The sequence below is a fragment of the Scardinius erythrophthalmus genome (assembly GCF_964197995.2).
Source record: "Scardinius erythrophthalmus genome assembly, chromosome: 7".
NCBI lineage: Eukaryota > Metazoa > Chordata > Actinopteri > Cypriniformes > Leuciscidae > Scardinius > Scardinius erythrophthalmus.
Genome location: NC_138227.1, coordinates 28932419 through 28952827, shown reverse-complemented (window position 1 = coordinate 28952827; position 20409 = coordinate 28932419). Strand labels below are relative to the sequence as shown.

General features: G+C 38.1%; 2 protein-coding genes across 5 annotated transcripts in view; one reads left to right on the top strand and one right to left on the bottom strand.

The window, feature by feature from the left end:
• Positions 1–20409, top strand: part of chrna10a (cholinergic receptor, nicotinic, alpha 10a) — a gene marked incomplete at both ends in the record, with an annotated part of 388237 nt that overhangs the window by 317985 nt on the left and 49843 nt on the right. The window lies entirely within an intron of this gene.
• stim1a (stromal interaction molecule 1a) overlaps positions 1–20409 on the bottom strand; it is a 56137-nt gene that overhangs the window by 12364 nt on the left and 23364 nt on the right. For all 4 annotated transcript variants that reach the window (XM_081370106.1, XM_081370108.1, XM_081370107.1 and 1 more), the window contains exons 5-7: positions 16920–17031; positions 14307–14422; positions 8775–8952 (exon numbers count right to left, since the gene is read on the bottom strand). In XM_081370106.1, coding sequence (XP_081226232.1) covers positions 8775–8952; positions 14307–14422; positions 16920–17031 — 406 coding nt within the window. The remainder of the gene's footprint in view (positions 1–8774; positions 8953–14306; positions 14423–16919; positions 17032–20409) is intronic.

The window sequence follows — 20409 nt, the reverse complement described above, 5'->3', positions numbered from 1 at the left end:
TTAATACAAAAACAAAGTCTCACCATTAAAAGCCATGTCCCAAGCACTTGAACATATATCAAACATACAGTACAGTAGCCTAGAGCCAGTGTAAGATTCCTTAACTTTTAAAATTTTACGCTCCTATGGCCAACTTTCTTTTTCAAATAAATAAATAAAATAAAATCTATTGCTTTAGAATGAAATAAAATACTGCCTAAATAATGCAAACAAGTCATTGGTCAACATTACTTGTGTAAAAAGAATCAAAATGCATGTAGCATTGATCAAATGGAATAGCCTCCGCACGGACAATAATGAAATGATTTTAACCCCTTAAACCCTGAGCCATTTTTGGAGTTTTTTTGTCTGAGTGACACACAAAAAAGTAAAGACTCATAACTTCAAAACTATAACAAGGAGAGTCAAAAGGTAGGTATCGTTTGATAGAACTCTTTTCAAATTTTTTGAAAATATAAATTACATTACATTTGGATATTCTCCTGCCGAGAAACTGCTGATAAATACAAAAAAAAAAACAATTTTTTTATGATTTTGCATATCTCTCTTGTTTGACATGCAATAACTCGGGGAGGAAATATGGTAGCACAAATTTTCTTTTTTGGGGAAGTACCCCTAAATGTGAGCTGCATCTGAATCAAATTTTGTGGTGATCGCATAAAGTACTCAAAAGTTACAGCATTTGGAACAAAGGTAGCCTTTTTGTTTAGTCCTCACACATTAGGAAAGCAATAAAAAAAAAAGAGTTTTCTGAGTGACATACACAAAACTAAAGACTCATAACTTCAAAACTATAGCAAGGAGAGTCAAAAGGTAGGTATCGTTTGAAAGAACACTTTTCACATTTTTTGAAAATATAAATTAAATTACATTTGGACATTCTTCTTAGGGCTGTGACGGTGGCAGTTTTTTATCACCGCGGTAGTAATGGACCCAAATACCGGCGGTGTTGCGGTGGTTGGGGGGTTGGGGGGGTGGGGGGGGTGGGGGGGGGTGTTTTGAGAAAAAAAAAAAAAGAAACAACACTCTAAAGCCTGAAAAGCATTGAAATAAATATCAGTAAATACTGGTAACTTACATAATATAATAAAGTTGAATCTATTAAAAAAAAAAAAAAAACTTTCCACACAAAGGCGCGTGATAAAGCCTACCGCTCTGCGCTTTGAGAGGGATGTGGACACGAGCAGGAAAGAGACCATCGATCTCGTTTCTGATATCCACATGTTTTCTACTTGTAAAAGGTATGAAGAGCGAATTTTATCTTCCACAAGGGCAAGGCATTTAAGCTGTTTGCGCGCTGCCAGAGAAAGCAAAACTAAAATCACCCGCGCGTGTGAAACGCGCTTTACAAAATGAACTTGACGCGCCTTACCAATTATCATATGTCTAACAAGCACAAACTGTGTTAAAAATAATTTGACTTACAAGTAAAAATGTTGGCTATCTGTCCTACAGCGTTTTTCTACTTTAACACAGTAAAGAATACGAAAATAATCGACCTAAAAGTGAACAAAGGAAGAAACGTTTAACGCGTCTTTGGGTGAGACGCGAGTGAAGATATGGGAAAAGAAAAAAGAGATTCCATGCAGGGATGAGTCACGATTTTTGAATATTCGATTAGTTGATTTAATTATAGAATATCTAATGTTCTAATGTCTGTTGTGCGATCATTCTCTAAAATAAAATCTCCATGTTCTGGTGCTGATGCAGTGGTGACGCGTTCATGTAACCGGAGGGTGACGCAGTGCTGCAAATAACGCACATAACAGCTGTCACAAAGAACCGGCAAAAGTAATGATTATGAACGTGTCAAATATAGCAAGGAGACATTTGAATTGTTTATTAATAAAGTGTTTTGTGTGCGTGTGTGTGTGTCAGTGTCGAGCTGCAAAGATGAAGTTGACGATGAGAAATGCACACTTCATACGGAAAACATAATGCTAGTCGGTTTATTTTCGTTTTGAATTGTTTTGTTTAAAAGTAGATAATTCAAGCTTTCTATAAGGAATAACTAATGGAATATTTTTAAATTCGCTAATAATCGGGTGACCAGATCGCAAACCAGAATTCAAAGCCGACAAAGCTTAAGTTTATGGGCTCACGTAGGCTACAACTCTCTCATTCGTCATGAATTCAAACTTTTCCATGGCTGCGATATAACATTTAATTGCTAAACCTATTATTTCTTTTGTAAACAAAGCTTTGTGTGTCATAATATTAATGTAAAACAGCATTCATATACAAACATTTTTTTTAGACAAAACACCGCCGGTACTACTCAGCCACCGCGGTGGCGCTTTACAACCGCGGTGGTGCGGTTGTCAAGTTTACCGGCACAGCCCTAATTCTTCTGCCGAGAAACTGCTGATAAAAGACAAAAAATAAATATAATTTTTATAATGATAATGCATATCTTTCTTATTTGACATGGAATAACTCAGGAAGGAAATAAGGTAGGAGGAAAATTCTTTTTTGGGGAAGTCCCTCTACATATGAGCTGCATCTGGATCAAATTTTGTGGTGATTGGATAAAGTAATCAAACGTTACAGCCTTTGGAACCAAGATAGCATTTTTGTTGAGACCTTGACGCCCCCTCATGGGCATTTTTTATAGTGTTTCACCATGAAGAATATCTTGTCATAAAAGCAATAGATAAAGTTAATTTTGGGCTCATTTTAATTGTATGAATATGCTGTAAAAAATGAAGTGCCATTTTCAACGATTTTTGAATGTTTCGTGAGATGTATAATGTTTTTGACACATTGCAGTACATAGTACAAAAAAGTATTTTATAGATTATGAATTTTTTTTTATATCTTTATCAGCAAATAACTCAGCAATACTTTGGAGTTTTTCAAATAGGCTACATTCACTGTAAAGTTCAGACTCTAAGGTTTCAAATGACACCAATTTTGTTTGAATCAAGGCAATATTTTTGAAAAATATGATAATGAATATTTTCGCAGCTAGGGGGCGCCATGGGTGGCGCACACGGGCGGTACACTCCGGTTTAGAGAGACTAGTCAGCACTCGTTCAGAGTTGATCGAAGTGGTTAGATTCTTTAAAAAGCTGAGATTCTAAGCTTTAAAATGATACATATTTTGTGTTATTCCACGTTTGAAAACGAGCGCGGACGGTTCCGGGAAAATTGGAAAACACTTTGCTCCCCAGAAGGATGAGAGACTTGTTTTTTAGCCAAGTATGCATTGCTTCGTGAGGAATATCTCGTGATCAAAGCAATGGATTCTGTTGTGTGTGGGCTCTTTGTAATCGTGAGAATCTGTTGTCAATAAAGATGTTCGAATTTTCACAATCTATGCATGTTTCATTGAGTTATGAGCTGAAACGTCACATCAAAACAACATAGCATCACTGCTATTGCTACTTCATAGGTGCGCCTCTGGTATTTTTTTTGTGTCAGAACGCTATAAGGAATATCTTTAGACCTGAGTGATGGATTATGGTGTGTTTGGGCTCTTTTTAATCGTAACATTCTGCTGTAAATAATGATGTGCCATTTTCCACAATTGATGCATGCGTCATTGAGTTATGAGTTAGAAAGCGACATAAGTGCTACATCTATAATAAAGATCTATGTGCGCATTTGTGTTACAACTCCACGAGGCATAACTTTAGATATGAGTGATGGATTATGCTGAGTTTGGGCTCTTTTTAATCGTGAGAGTCTGCTGAAAATAATGATGTGCATTTTTCTACGATATGTGCATGCTTCGTGAAGTTATAAGTAAAGACCAAACGCGAGTGCTTCATGAGTATATATTTGGCTAGGTACGTCTTTGGTATTTTCTGTGTTAGAACGCCATGAAGAATATCTTTAGATCTGACTGATGAGTTTGGGCTCGTCTTAATCATGAGCTCCTGCTGTAAATAACGATGTGTCATTTTTCATGATCGATGTATGTTTCATGAAGATACGAGTAAAAAGGCCAAGTCTAAGCTACCTCGCTTGGCTACGTGCGTTTGTGTATTTTTTGTGAATTAGAACTCCATGAGGAATATCTTTAGTTCTGAGTGATGGATTACGTTGAGTTTGGACTCATTTTAATTGTAAGCATCTGCTGTAAATAATGATGTGTCATTTTCCACAATCGGAGCATGTTTCATGAAGTTACAAGCGGAAATGTGTCTAAAATTCAGCATCCATATATGGTTTACCCATGGGTCTCTTGAGGGGCTTATTTTACAAAAACCTTGCTCAAGTTTAGTAAAAGCCTGAAACAATTATGCTTGTTGTATTCTACTCATTGAGACCTTTCAAATGACATATGACAAAAGACTATCTGAGCAGTATGATGTTTTTGACATTGCAGTACATAATAATTTCCTCTTCCTCATAAATTATGTATTAAAAAAAAATCATTTTATCAGCAAATAACTCAGCACTACTTTGGAGATAATCATAATGGCTACATTCATTGTAAAGTTTAGACTCTAAGCTTTCAAATGATGCCTATTTTGTGTTGATCAATGCAGTAGTTTTGAAAAATATGACAATTAATTTTTTCCATAGCTAGGGGGCGCCCTCCGGCGGTATAATCCGTTCTAAAGGAATAACTCAGCACCTTTTAATAGTTGGATAAAATGTGCATTGAAAAGCTGAGATTCTAAGCTTTAAAATGATACCTATTTTGTATCATATCATTCAGTGGTTGCTTAGTAATTTGATTATGAATTTTTTTCATGGGGTGCCGTCCCGCCGGCGGGACGCTTAGGGTTTAAGGGGTTAATAAAACCATAGTGTTAGTTAAAATAATATGAGAATAAAAGTGCTAGTTATTATTAATAATGCATCAATGTTTTGGAAAAAGAAACATCTAAAATTAATGAGCTGAATGAACACCGGGAATCTTTATTAGCCGGTTAATTAACTAAAGAATCCTATGAGATTAATCAGATCATGTGAAAACTTATATCTGCACAAAGTGGCATGAATGCACAACTGAAAAGGGTCCATAATGATAAAATTAAAAATGAACATATATCGGCTGATAAATCATGCATCCCTAGTTGGCACTTTGTAAAGAAACACTACATGCCTATAAACTGAACACATAATACACGTGCACATGTTACTGTTTTTACAAATTCGCATTTTTGTAGTTTACACAGAGACGATAATTTGCACTTTGAAACAGTTTTCAAAAGTTTGCATTTTCAGGCCACCAAAACGCTGTTTTCATCTAATAAATGAACGGCCAAAACATAATTTTTTTCCATTTTTAGTTGAAAACGGTGGTGTATAAACGCCCGAGACTTCTGGCTTGGGCCATAAATAATAACGATCTGAACCTACCAATGCCAGTGCAACTACCCAGAATGACCTGACAACCTCACTAAACAGTGACGCACTAATGCGGCTGGAAAGCAATGCCACTCACACTCAAGGTAGTGCGTTTTGGGCAAGCATCACAGATTTTCTTCCGCAAATGTAAACTTCTGCTTTATAACATGCGATTCTAGTCAAATTGAATAGTTAACTGCCATGTAGAAAGGGCAGATTACATTACGCCTCATTTATGACTCAGAGTGAATGGACAGAGATTGCGCATGTGATAATTTGGCAGCGTTCGAGAAGAGGTTTGTCTGTTGGCGAAATGCATCAGCACACCTACACATTAAACTGTTGGAAAGCCTGACTCAACTGCCACAGCCTTGATAAGCATTTACAATACGTCTCAAATGGAGAAAAAAAAAATGCCTATACAAACGGCCAAGCTCCCTTAAAAGGCGAACTGACATTTCGTTTCATCTCAAAATGTTCCCAAAACAAGCCTACATCAAATAAAATGAACTTATGAAACGACAGCCCACAAGGTCCTGCGTTCATGTGTGACATAACTGCCATTTATTTTATTTTTATCCTTGAGTTTAAGCTGAGATGATTCGAAGTATCCGGGGGTTAATCACCTCCCTCAGGGGCGACCGGAGCACTGTAGGCCTCTCACCCACCAATCACCAGAGACGTGACCCGGTGACTCGCCTGGTTTTGTCAAAACACAACATGCTGGATGTCCTCCATTGAAACACACTCTGCATAGTTTCCACTGCCCTGTCCCCTTCACACACGCGCTCACACTTCATTCACATGTTTAAGGGATACACAGACCCTCCGGACACACAGGCTCCTGTGTCATTCTCCTAAAGGTGACAGACTATGAGTCTGCATGAGGACTTCAATAGGAAGCTAGCGGAAGACGGTTGGTATTGAGGGATCAGAGCATTATCCGCGTTCCCACATTCCTAAAGATTCCTCAGTGTATGCGTAACGGTTAGCAAACACAGCCATCTGACGTACTCAACATTTGCTGGTAAATATTCACAGAGAGCAAATTATCATTCTATGGAATGAATGGAAGACGTCTTTCAAACAACTAGTGTTGATAAATTGCATAATGCCATATCAAAATAAATATTTGTATATCTGTTGGGATATAATTATGTAAGTACCACAGGTACTATAATGTTTACAAATGTGCAAAATATAATATTTCAACAAATATGCACTTTACATTTGTCAGTTTACCATACAAAACTATAAAATCATAAGAGCTTGGTAACATAACTTCAAGTCTTTCAGAATATAATCAATTAAAATAAATAAGCAATTTTATTTTAATAAAAAAGTTAATTTGCCAATATAGCAAGAAACTTTGCCTTGTTTATAACCTGGTGTAAAGAAGCATTTTCGCCAATAAGAGAAAGATGTTTAACCACATGTAAATGGTGTCTAAAGGTTGAGCTTGTCCACTTTTGACCACTTCCAGAGGTAGTTGAAAACTCATTTGACTGGATTGCTTTCGTAGTGGAAACGCTCATGTGGTCGAATGCATTTCGAACAGCCTCAAATGATGCCTCTCGGCCTCCTGACCTAATGCGTAAACATTATAGGAGGCACGCTGGCCAGACGGGATTTAAACTTGGTTGGATGAAGATCTAAGTTTGGTTTGAAGTACCAAGATTTCCTGTTTCTAACATGCACTCACAGCATTCGCTGTGGTCTGGCGACTATCAAAAGAGCCTCCCCTTGAAGAAATCATGACAGAAGTGGTCCAAAGTGGACAAAAGAGACCAATTAAAACACCAGGGGCCCTATTTTAATGAGCTAAGCGCATGGTCTAAAGCGCAGGGCGCAAGTTCACTTAGGGATTGTCCGAATCCACTTTTGCTAGTTTAACGACGGGAAAAATGGTCTGCACACCCAGCGCATGGTCTAAAAGGGTTGTCCCAATTCTTTTAATGAGTAATGGGTGTTTTGGGATTTACGTGCGTTAAACCAATCAGAGTCTCATCTCCCATTCCCTTTAAATGCCAGTTGCGCTCATGCCATGGCAGATTCGCTATTTACATGACGGAATTTGATAGTGGAAAGACCGAACGCGTCTCCAGAGAGCAAACGGAACTGCTCGTGCGCAAGCAGACCATCTATGGGTAAACCATATCTTTATGTACACAATAATAATCTTTTACATTGTAATCATTTTAATATTAATATTTGTCATGTTTGTGTGCTGCTGTGCGTCCCTGTGTGTTTAATAAGCAGAGTGTACGCGCGTTGTGGACCCGCCTATAGGCGCACATTACTAACGCGCTCTTTAAATATAAAAAAAAAAGACTGCGGACCAGGTTTCAGTTGGTCAATGGCACAGTCTATTTCTGTTGCCTCAAAATAGCAATGCGCCAACAATGCGCCAGAACACACCTCGTTTTCAGACCAGCACACCCATGGGTGTTTAAACAACGTTGTCAGACCAGCACACCCATGGGTGTTTAAACACCCATTTGCTATTTAAACAACGTGGCGCAGGACGTGAAAATGATAACTGCGTCGGACTGAAACTAGCAAAAAACACCAGCATTGCGCCGGGTGTAAAATAGGGCCCCAGGTGTACACGGGTATGAGTCTCCCGCGTCTACTTGTGATCCGATCGACCAAAACGCATCTTAATACCAGGTGGAAACAGGGCCCTAGAAACAAAATGGGTGCAGGTCAGCCAAAAAAGGCACTCTCATGATAAAAGTAAAGGAAAAAAAGTGACATTAGGCTATGTTTAATGCATTGAGAAAATGCACAAATGAACAAAAACATTTTTTAAAAAAAAAGGAAGGACAGGAACAAAATCCATTTGGTAGAAGTATACAATTATATCAGAGGCTTCAAGAAACTGGCATCTTAAATGTAACTTAGAAAGAAAGTGTTGTAATTATAAAGTTCCTCCTTTTCTAGCCATTCCTCGCTCTCTCTTTCTCAAACAGATGTTCTCTCCTGCAGATTATTCCCATGCGGCTCCATATCCTGTTCCCTCAGAAGGGAAGGCCTGGTTCACTAAACACTGTAAAAACTGTGACAAATCTATCTGACATCAAAGCTCATAGGCACTTAAGTTTAGACAGTGACTACAAATCATACGCAATGCCATCCTCACTTTATGAGCTCCTGTGCATAATACATATTTCAGTATTTTTGTCCACCATAAACAGGAGTACAAGGCTCAGCTGGAGGTCTAGGTTACTTCATATACTGGTTATTTTAAATATCAAAGCAAGCTGCACAAGTTTCCAAAAGTTAAAAGAAAATTAGTTTAACATCATGCAATTTGAAACTGTGGTGGTTATGGCATTAGACACATTGCATTGACCAAGTCGACTGACCAAACAACGCCCAACACCTGAGCCAAGTGCTTTAAAGCCACCAGAGTTTCTCACACTTGTTCAAGAATCTAAAAATAAAGAAAGTGCAGAACAGGTTCTCACTTCTGCTGTAGGTCGTGAAGGCTCTGCTCTGCCCGATGGAGGCTCTCAAGGTCTATCATCATCTTCTTCATGTGGTCTTTAGAGTGCCGGTTCTGGATGAAAGCGAACCAGCAACCTCCCATTCCGATGACTATAGACACCACCAGCATGAAGTCCTTCAGATGGTTATGTCTGTTCACTGTGAGAGACAGAAACCAGTACATACTTCAGTACTCATTTAGCAAATGAATCAGTGCACAATGCCTCTACTCCAAAACCTAGTAAGCGGTCTACTTAGGCAGATGTACATACAAAGAGTCAGCTGTTATAGCATGTTGCCAAGTTAGTGATACACAACTCTAAAAAGTATAAAAATGCAGCACACAAATAATTGGTACAATGGCCTTTGAAAACTAGACAATATTTTCGGAACTGATACTTCTCAGGATTGAATGATATTTACAAAGGATACCTTCAGCAAAAGCCTTCACATCAAGAGTGTGTCTATGATGCTTTAAAATGCTATCATGTAGGCAGTTCAACAGCTTTCGGAAAAAAGCCCATGTACTGTTTAAGAGTGTGAATTTGAGCTGTCGATTGTAGTACTAGATGTCAATCTGCATTCTGCACAATAGGGGCTTTCGCACCGGAGGAACCTTTTCATAGTTCCTTGAACTATTGGTGGAAGTAGTGTTTTTTGGCGTGTTCCTGCGGTGCGCAGGAACTAGGAACGATTTTAGTTTAGTTTAGGAACTACCAGTGACGTTAGTGTACACTGATTGGCTGAAAGCACGTAAAACACCAGCAACTGCCATTTAAAAAAAAAGATGTGTAAACAGATTATAGTCTATATATTTACTCCAGAAACTAACACTACGAACATGTAAAACAGTGATAGATGGGCCTCTTAACCTTTACATTGAGGAGAAAATCCAGTGCAACATTGAGGGGACCAAGAGAAACATGATAATGTAATTCTGCTCAGCTAGCAACACTGGACATCAACCACACGGCATACGCTAATACCTTTTCATATACTGTCTACCATCTATGTATAACAGTTCTATATCTAATAACGTATTAGACCGGACTGCAACCAGGAAAACGTTCCTAGGGGAACCATTATTTCTCTGGGAATCACCCTGGTGGCTAGTTCCTAGAACTACCCAGTGCGAAAGCCCATAATGAGGTAGAACAGCTTATTTCAGTAAAAAAAAAAAAAAAAAAAAAAAATGCACAGTTGTCACGGTACCAAAATTTCAGCAGATATGATTATACAACACTTATAAAAACAACCTTTGACGCTCAAACAAACATGAACGAGAGCGTTTTGAAAGCAGCGTCTATCAAATATACCCGGTACTCCGTACTATTACTGCAGAAATCAGTCGTTTCACAACCCTAACTGTAGGGTTGCATTGTGATCACAGTCCTGCAATACTTACCACTGCTGTGCCATTGGGTAAGCCAGTTAACCTAACAACCGCCCCGGGGACACCACGCAGTCCAGACCCTAGCTGACTCAACTTCTTACTCCATCTGTACATATCCATGATTAAAGATAATTAAGTCTTCGTTGAGAGATGGAAAATAACACTCTTAACTCCTCACCCTCTAGGGAGCACACCAAAAAGTTGGTCTGCATCAGATCGAAAGCTTTGAGAACCGAAAGCCACATCCTAAAACACTTTTTGCAAAGTTAAACCTTGATTAAACCTGCAACACCAATATGCGAACCACAAGCTAAATATCTAGAACGTGCACTAACAGCTGCACCATGGCTTTAACATTAAAAACAAATCTCAAAAGCAGAAGGCTTTGATGGAACACTTAGGAGACAGATTATTCAAATGTTGTTGTTAACCACTGAAGCGTAAGCTTTTATAACCTGTCAACCGTGTCAGCGGTTTAACAAAAAACAGAGTCGTGTTTCTGATGGAGGTATTGTCCCGAGGTACCAGGGCAGCTGGAATTGGTGTGAGTAGATCGGTAGGGAGGTGTTGGGCTGTCACATGCAGCATGCAGCCTCTCCCTGGTTTCCTGGAGCTAGACCTCTTCAGAGTCAGCTCACACACTGAGACCTGCCACATACAGACACTGTTCAGTATCGAGTCTGTCCCTGACTCCCCGTTAGGACCTCTGAGAAGATGGTCTCAATAATGGCTGACAGCAGAACATGCTCTAATAGGAGCCAGAGTAGGGAACGTCAAATGCAAATGCCAACAAACATTAAGGTTGCTGGGTTTAAAGTAATTTTGTAGCATTTTAGTTTTTTTAGTGCAGGCTCTTGCACCGAAAACTTGAAAGTTTTCCATCCTCGGACAAATAGAGAGACAGACGTCTTAAATACATAGATTAAAATAATAAAATCAAATAAAAAACCTTGGTGTGAGAAAAAAAAAAAGACATCTAATGAAAACACACTACAATTCAAAAGTTGTGTTTTTTAAAGAGATCTCTAATGCTCACCAAGGCTGCATTTATTTGATAATTTCAATTTTTACTATTTAAAATAACTAATAACGATTTTAATACATTTAAAAATTTTCTTTTAATATTTATTCCTGTGAGGACAAAGCTGAATTTTCAGCATCATTCAACACTGTTCACAACATCTCTGACAGGTTGACCCAGCTTTTTTCATCCAATTCATAATAAATATAAACAATGGCAATAAAAGAAGGAAAGACATGCCACATAGCTAATAAAAACAAGCTCTTTGGACAGATTTGGAACAGCATTCTGAACGAGGCATTTAGTGCTGCGCTATATCACGTCCATAATGTCAAACACCCTCATTCTAGTGCAAAAACAACTTCTAGGACCTTTCTCTCTCATAACAAAAGGCATGTGAAGCACATGGTTATGTCAGCCCCGGTGTATTCTGGGATGTGGGCGTAAATCAAATCACAGCGTTACTGTACGAGCTGAGGCATGCAACACAAATTGATGGATCACAGAATGAACCTGTTTCCAGGTCAAGGCAGATTCTTCAGATAACGCTGCCAGGAATGCATCAGATTGTCTGAGAATGTGTTCCTGGGAAAATGTGTTTGGGTAAATACAAAAATGGCACTGATGAAACAAAAGGAAGCCAATGAAAAAAAGAAAGAGAAAAAGAAAAAGAGAGTCTCTCTTTAAAGCCTGCGCATTTTACAAATATCTCTAAACATGCTGAACCTGTTCACCAGCATATTGGAGGGGTAGACACTGGCTGCATCCGTTTCAGTGCGCCAAAGACGTGTGCTTAGAATACAGAGTAACCGTCTACACCCTCCCTGTCCAACCCCTGGAGCTTTCCTCTCGGCCTACAGCAGATGACTACGAGCCTCAAGACCTGTGGATATTGGCTAATTGGTTTCAGAGATCATCTAAAAAGGAGGAGACGGAACACGGTAAAAAGAAGAAAATGGAAGAAATTGCATTAATTAATATTGCAGAAAATTGCCAATGTCTTGAGGTATTTTTGGTCTAGGACCAGCTGAACCAAACTAATAAAAATAAATGGGTCTCTATCCTACCATTCAAATGTGTAATAGCATAATAGGGGAACTTTAAAGCTTCCTAATTTTGTCTCTTACAATAGGTTTACATGCATCCAAGGTCAAAAAAGTATTTTCTCATAATATACATTGCACATCACCTAAATTCTGAAAGATTCTGAAAACGGTTCCTTCGAGGATTCGGTCCCTCTAAACCCCTTCTTTCCGAGTCTACTCTGATTGGTCAGATGGTCCAGTCTGTTGTAATTGGTCTACTGATTACAACGCGCATCTGAAAAGAAATGTCCATTACCATACCTAAAACCTACATAGGTTTGAGCAGGAAGTAACAGTAGAATTACTGATGACTCGTTTCGGCAGTTCAGAATCGGTTCTTTCTTTTTGTTAAACAATAATTTTATTTGCACTTTGATCTTTAACACTTTGCAGACCTTTTACATTCACAAACAGCTACATTACACTTTATATTGCATTAAAAGGCAATATTCGAAAAAGCATATTAAGGGCCCTTTAATACATTTATTCAGCAAGGATGCTAGCCTGGCAAGCCAGACCCACATCAAGATGTTAGGTCTGGCAACTCACCATAGACGCGGCTCAATCCGAGGGGCGGGATAAACGGATGTCTTTCAAATTCCCTCTGCACGCAATAGGACAGCGCTTCAACCAACCAGAGCGTTTTCCTAACAGCGGAGCTAACGTTAGATGATAGATTCAACTTTTGAATCTGGCCGGCAAAACTACGAACACATCTTCCTTTTTTAAGAATGACTTAAGTGCCGTTCTTTGCTCTTTTCTCAAAGAAAGTCCTCCAGAGTCGTGGCCAAAGCCGATTCGAAAGAAAATTCAAGTAACGTTAGCAGGGAACCGTCGCAACTCTGTCGTCATTATGTTAAGCCCGCCCCGCCTACTCTATACATCATGTGATTGGCCTGACCCAGTTTAGGTTTTTGCAGCTCGAAAGTCAATAGAGAGTTGCTAGACTACCCTGGCTGCAAAATACATTTTGCTGCCGCTAGGGTGTGTCTAGATTTCTAGGCTACAAGGATGCATTTTATTGATCAAAAGTGAGAGAAAAGACATTTATAATGTTACAACAGATTTCTATTTCAAATAAACGCTGTTCCTTTTAACTTTCTATTAATCAAAGAATCCTGAAAAAAAAAAAAAATGTATCAAAGTTTCCAAAAAAATATATTATGCAGCTTTTCAACATTGATAAGAAGAAATGTTTCTTGAGCATCATATCAACATATCTGTAATGTAATGATGCTGAAAATTTAGCTTTGATCACAGGATAAATAATAAATTTATAAAAAATAAAAAATTACATTTCAAAATATAGTCAAATAGAAAAATAGTTATTTGAATCGTATAATGCAATTGCAATAATAAGTTCACAATATTACTGTTTTTAATCTATTTTTAATCAAATAAATTCAGCCTTTGAGCATAAGGGACTTTTCAAAAAAAAAAAATTAAGAATCTTACCCAACCACATACTTTTGAATGGTACTGCATCTACTCAGTCTCTACCTAGTGAAAACCACAACGTTTTGACATTCTTAGACCTCACATACAAAGGCTTTTAACAGAGATACATCCTCCATGGCAATGCCATCTTGGATGATAGAGAGGTTTCCAGAGAAGTCAAAAACTAACAGCTGGCTGTTTCTCAGATGGCAAACCCAAATCCGAGGAAACGCCATGTTTTTTTTTTTTTTTTTACTGCTCCTCCCATATGAAGCAACAACTGCTCATGGTTCACTACAAGACATCTGAAGACCAAAAGGTTAAGCAGGTTCTTCTGAGCTTATTTGCATTGTTGGACTATCAGTCATCTGATGTAATAGACAACACACTACGAATGTGTTTAAAAGAGAAGATAGATTACATCTGTGAAACATAACTCCACCTAAGCAGGCATAAGGTGGAACAGATCTCTAAAAACATATCTAGAAAATATTTAAACATCCAAATATGAAAGATTTAAGTACAATGTTTTAGATTTATGACATTTGTTCTAGGCATGATGCAAGAGCACACTCACTCATAGGGGCTCCGAACAGAACCGTATCCAGAGCTTTAAGCTGTAGTTTCTGAACGTGACTCCGGTCAAGAATCTTCAGAACTGTTTGTGTCAGAGTGACATTCTTCATTGCCAATCTAGAAGGAAAAATAAATAAAAAAATAAATAAAAGCAAAAGTGCAGCAGATGGGCACTCAACGGAAAAATGAGTTTCAGAGCTAAACACATTTGACCATAATAAACATGTTTTTAATCCAAGGATGATGCTCACAGTGGTCAAGTTTTGAGGGTCAAGTGATTCTTGTCTCACCAAAAGTGGAATCAATACTTGGTTCGGACAAATGTCAAGTGTTTCCGGTCACACTAGGACCAAACTAATTTAACCTGTATGTTAGAAGCTAAGAGCACACAGTCTCACATGTACTTAACACAAGCTAGCAAATGGTGCATGCACCATTTGGGAGTATGTCTGTAAGTGTTTTTTTTTTTTTAAAGAACTCAAGTGACAAAATCATATACAATGTTACAGTGATATATACAGTTACCAAAACATTTCAATTTCAAATAAATGCGGTTTTAAATATAAAATATTAAGCAGAAGACTGTTTTCAACATTGATAATTATAAATGTTTCTTGAGCATCAAACCATCATTATTAGAATGATTCCTTAAGTATCATGTGACACTGAAGACTAGAGCAATGATGCTGAAAATTCTTTGACCACAGGAATAAATTCCATCCAGCCATCCATAAATTACAGGAACGTCTTTCTGTGTGTGTGTGTGTGTGTGTGTGTGTGTGTGTGTGTGTGTGTGTGTGTGTGTGTGCATGCGTGTGTGGTTTACGAGGACAAAAATGTGCGTGTGTGATATCATTAATATATATATATATATATATATATATATACATATAGGTAAAAGCAGCACACATTGGCTTTTGCCGCTCTAGCCGCTGACCACTCCCCCTCTCACACTGAGAGACAGAGAGGGTCGAAGAAAGCAGCGGAGCCTGCTCCCTGAATCGTTGCGCATTTGTGGATGTTAACTGAATCTGTAAGTCAGCATACTCTGTTTACTTCTGAATATAATATCTTTTATTGGTCCTTAACTGGATAGTAGTCAACAGTGCGTTGGCAACACTGCAGGTATTGATGCCCAATTCTGATTTGTTGCCTATATACGATTTTTTCGACCGTCCGTTTACACATTCTTTCAATTGTGAGCCATATCCAATTCATTTGTTTATACTTGCCATACTATCTGAAACATCGTGCATGCTTAAAGAAGTTCTTGCACAGATGGACAAATGCAAAATATGCTTGAGGCTAGCTCTGCGATATATGCAAATTTCGCCAAACATCACCATGATTTTGAGGCGGAGGAGGACGAAAAGTGCCATCATTGCAGACTGCACATATGCTTCAGTTATTGTGTGCGAGAGAGATCTCAGGACTGGTGGGAGCATATTGTGTTTAAATATTGGCTTTAACGAGGAGCAGTGCCTCGAAATTTTAGAATGAGCAAGCCAACCTTTGATATGTTGTGTCAACGTTTGTCCACATTCTTCTCGTTTCGTCGGGCTGGGCCATCCGTCCCTTTGCAGATGCGCGTCAGGGTTTCTCTCGTCATTAAACCGCAAAGACATTGCCTAATGCCTCAGAATTAAAAATCGGAATTGGGTCACATTTCACTGACAGTGTAAACGAGGCCTAATAGTAGCTTATGCGATTCACCAACTATACATATCCTATTCAACGCGTTGGCAGTCTCTTTCACGGCCATCATTTGTAGTAGCCTATTCATAAACTGTTTGCTGAAGCATAGCCTGGTCTCAATGCTAAGTTATTAATGTGGTATGCGTGCTGAAGTTAGCCTGTAACTATGGGGCTGTTTACACCTGGCCACTTCATGCATTTTCTGTGATCGAATAGCTATCCGATTGTGAAAAGACCAGGTGTAAATGCCCTCTGAAACGCATTGGAGACGGATTTAAATCCGATCGCTCAAACCACTTCAGGAGGAGGTCTAGGCCACATTCCAGACGAAACTGGACAAGTGTAAATGTCAATTTTACTCCTCCCAACAATGCTAAAAAATAAACGAGTGAGAGCGTGTTATAGTCTATATGTCATGTTTATAGCCAGATATGACGGTGCTGCAGCACACATCACCACAGATTAGCATCTATTCATCAAGCCGTGCAAACTATTGCAAAGTGAAAGTAAGTTGCAGACGCTTAACACACAATCAGCTTCATTAAAATTGAAAAAAAAGAAATCATCTTACCAGGGCTGTTGTCGCTCTCATTTATTGCGGTCTTTGATTTTGAAATTAGCTGATGATCAATAAAATGCAGCTCATATCTGTTGCTTTCAGTGACATGAACTCCATTAAATCTGCATATAGCGCAGGAATTGAAGATCGGCTTTATATCCGTTTTGTGAAAACACATTTATGTGACCAGGAGTAAATGGAATCGTTTTGATAAATCAGATAGCTATCCGATCTGAGAAAACGCATTAAGTGGCCAGGTGTAAACAGACCCTATGTGATGTTGAATATGCTATGTTAAATAGTTGCCCTGCCTATTCAACAGGTCTGGTTCTGTGTCTGTGTCTGTTTTAACTTACTCACCGGGGCATGGCGGTACCATTGAAATTCATCTTCCGGAAGGCTTCCACGTATTGTGGCAACTCGACGTAGTTGATAATCCAGTCCACAACCTGATCCACTGTCCAGTTGTACACTGGGGAACAGAAACACAAAGGCCAACCTCATAAACATCATCATGAATCAGAATACATGTTTCAAAACAAGCTAATAAAACACTGTATAACACAATGAGTGACCAAAAGTGGGTGGTTTTGACTTAAAATGAGTATACTAATGGAGGTTTTAATTTAGTAAGAATCGTGACTGTTTTTAAAAAACAAATCATCAGAGGTCTGCTGGGAAAAGGGCAGTGTGACTAAAAGTGTCAGTATTTGTTTCATTAAAGTTTTTTTTTTATTTTTTAACTGATCAGTATCGGCCCAATCCTTTATTTGACGTCAGCTGTCACGCAGGTGTCATGCAGTAGGTGATGGTATGCAGCTTTAAGTGGATTTGCCAACTGCCATTAAAGAACGCCAGAAAAGAAGCTCAAATGTGTGTGCATGATGCGGCAGAATCAACGAGGTCTGTTCTAGTGTAACACGTACATTTGAGCATCCATGTATAGTACATTTGATGCACACATTTGTGACAAATCACTCAAAAGTATTATTTATTTACTGTTTATTTGTATCTGCCGTCAGTCTATCTGAGATGTCAGTGCCATAACACACTGTTATAAGTTGAGTCTTGCTTCGGCTTTGACCGACAGACTGGCATAATGGCATTTTCTTTTTGTTGCAATTATTCTGCTCATTGTACATATAAAATACAAGTTTATATCAGTAGTATATAACAGCAGATATTGCATGTGTTCTAGCTCAAGCACACCTGGTGCAAGTAATGAAGCCCTTGATTCGTTGCATCAGGTGTGCTTCACAACACCTGATTTGCAGTTGTGTTTGAGTTGTGCTGTTGTGAGGGATTCTATTCAGAAGTCTCTGCAGAAGTCATTAAAAGTTGCATTTTCAGTTGAATTTGGGGAAACTAATTGAAACATTTGTTGTGTTGAGCCATTTCAATTACTTTCAGCTGTTTGCAATGAACAAATTAAACTAAAGTCTGTCATTTTGCCAATAAACCTGATTTGCAATGGGGGTTGAATAATTCCAATTACAACTGTATACACACACACACACACACACACAGGCCGATACAAATTATTACTGTAGTAATTGTTATATTGGAATTACTCTGTAGTGATATAGGCTACCCCCCTTTTTGAGCCCCTGAGAAACTCTGCATATCCCTGTATACATTGGATTGATTTGAATAACTGTAATGCACTTGAAGTATGCACCAAGCACTAGGAAACTACAAGTATTGGATCAATATTCAATAACTCTGATCGGAGGCACAAAAATACTTGATTGGCACATCCCTACTTAGAACAAGGTTTCTCAAACTGGTTTTCATGGGGCAACTGCAGGGGGTTGGCAAGATATAACTCTTAATAAAAAGATGAAATATTTTATTTGTTTACCTGCAAGGCACGTGACTATTAACCGATATCAGAGAACTGCGAACAAGCAAGTGTGTAGTTAAATTATTGAAATATGTAAAATCTCAGGAGAAACTTCAAGTAAATAGCAGATACTGGATCATCGCAATTAATCAGCTGTCATTGAGAATGACACACCAAGCGATCAAAACTGCCCATGATGTAAGAAATCTAAAATGATTACTAAAATTTGTCTCAGACATCAAAAACATGGCCTAAATACATTTGCCATTGATATCTGAATTAACCGGCATTTGAATTAGCTGGCATAATAACAATCCAATATAGACATCAAATTTTACTGGAGTATAAATATTACACTGGCATAAATAACAGATATTCACTGTCACACCACCTTTGAAAAAGCAGACGCTGGCAGCTCTCAAAGAAAACACTGTAAGGGTATATCTCTCGCCTGACCCTGGCACAAAACTGTTCTCTGTGTGTGTGTGTGCGTGCGTGCGTGTGTGTCTTGGCTGGGACAGATCAGCTTTCATAACCTTGGCTGTTCAGCTGTGCTTTGAGGAAGAGCTGCAATTCAGAATAAAACTGACCAAAGAGCGAAAGGAGAAAATGAGGAGTAAACCCAAGACAGACATTGTTCGGTCATCTGACCATTATGGTCAGATTCAAGAATATAATTAATATTTGCCAAAATGTGCAGTGCTCACTCAGAGCATATACATGATGCAATGTGCTTGACTTGACCTTTCATTTCCAGATGAATGAAGTGCAAGTAATAAGAGTGACTTTAACTTCTCATTCATTTGTGTTAAACTAGTTGTTCACGCAAAACCATTTTTAAAATATATTTTATTATTCAAAAGTACAACTAACAGCTTTAACATATAAATAGGCTAAATAACTATAACCTGCACTACTGTTCAAAAGTTTGGGATATTTTTTTTAGGATTCTTTGATTAATAGAAAGTTCAAAAGAACAGCATTTATTTCAAATAAAAAAAAAATATTTTGTAACATTATAAATGTCTTTCCTGTCACTTTTGATTAATTCAATGCATCATTGCTGACTAAGAGTGTTTTTTTTTTTTTGTTTGTTTTTTATCTCTGACCCTGAACTTTTGAATGGTATTATAAATATTTTTTTATTGCACTAAATTATCATTGCATCATTGATTATAATGGGAGGAAACGCTTCCAGTATTGACAGATGAAATTGATAAACTGACTAGTTGCTGAATAACTAGTATATTTTCTTTTACCTTGCATACTTTTGTTCATGATTTGAGAATGAGGGCTGATACATATTTGTGCTGACCTTATCAACAAAAGATTTGGGAAGCGTTTTATCCTTCCTTTTAGAACATGATAGGCTAAAACCTACCTGTTTTCTTTAGTGTATTGATTATTTTCCTCGGTTGGTTTTACTCATTTATATTTGAGTCTGATACTGTTTTGCTACTCCTGTTTTATGGTTACTCTTAGCTATGTTGCTTTTATTTTGTTACGCATGTTTTTCTTATTTTAATCCTGTTGTTTAACAGCCTAGTGGCAAACCTGAAACACATTTTGGCCCACAATCCACCAGAATCGCTGCATAATACACCGTGCAGCAGTATAGGCTATACATTGCAGTAGGCAGTACACTTATATTCCCTTCTGAACATGGCATTCGTTTTACCGGGATCTCATTCACAGCTGTACATTCATGAGCAGGACGTAGAAGGTTGAGTGTTCTGGACCGGATCTGGACATTATCTGGATTTAGAGGAGGTGTTGAAAACCGTGAAATCGCCTCCCTAAGTGTTCACACACTTCCGCTGTTAAGAGGCCCATTTAAGATACCACTTAACACAACACATGCCCTACAAAAAGTACAATGTACTAGTATTATGATTATACCATGTTGACTTTGATTGACTGACTGACTGATTGACTGATTCATTATTATTATTATTATTAACTGGAAAATAACTGTGAAAAAAGTATTTAAAAAAATAATATTATGAT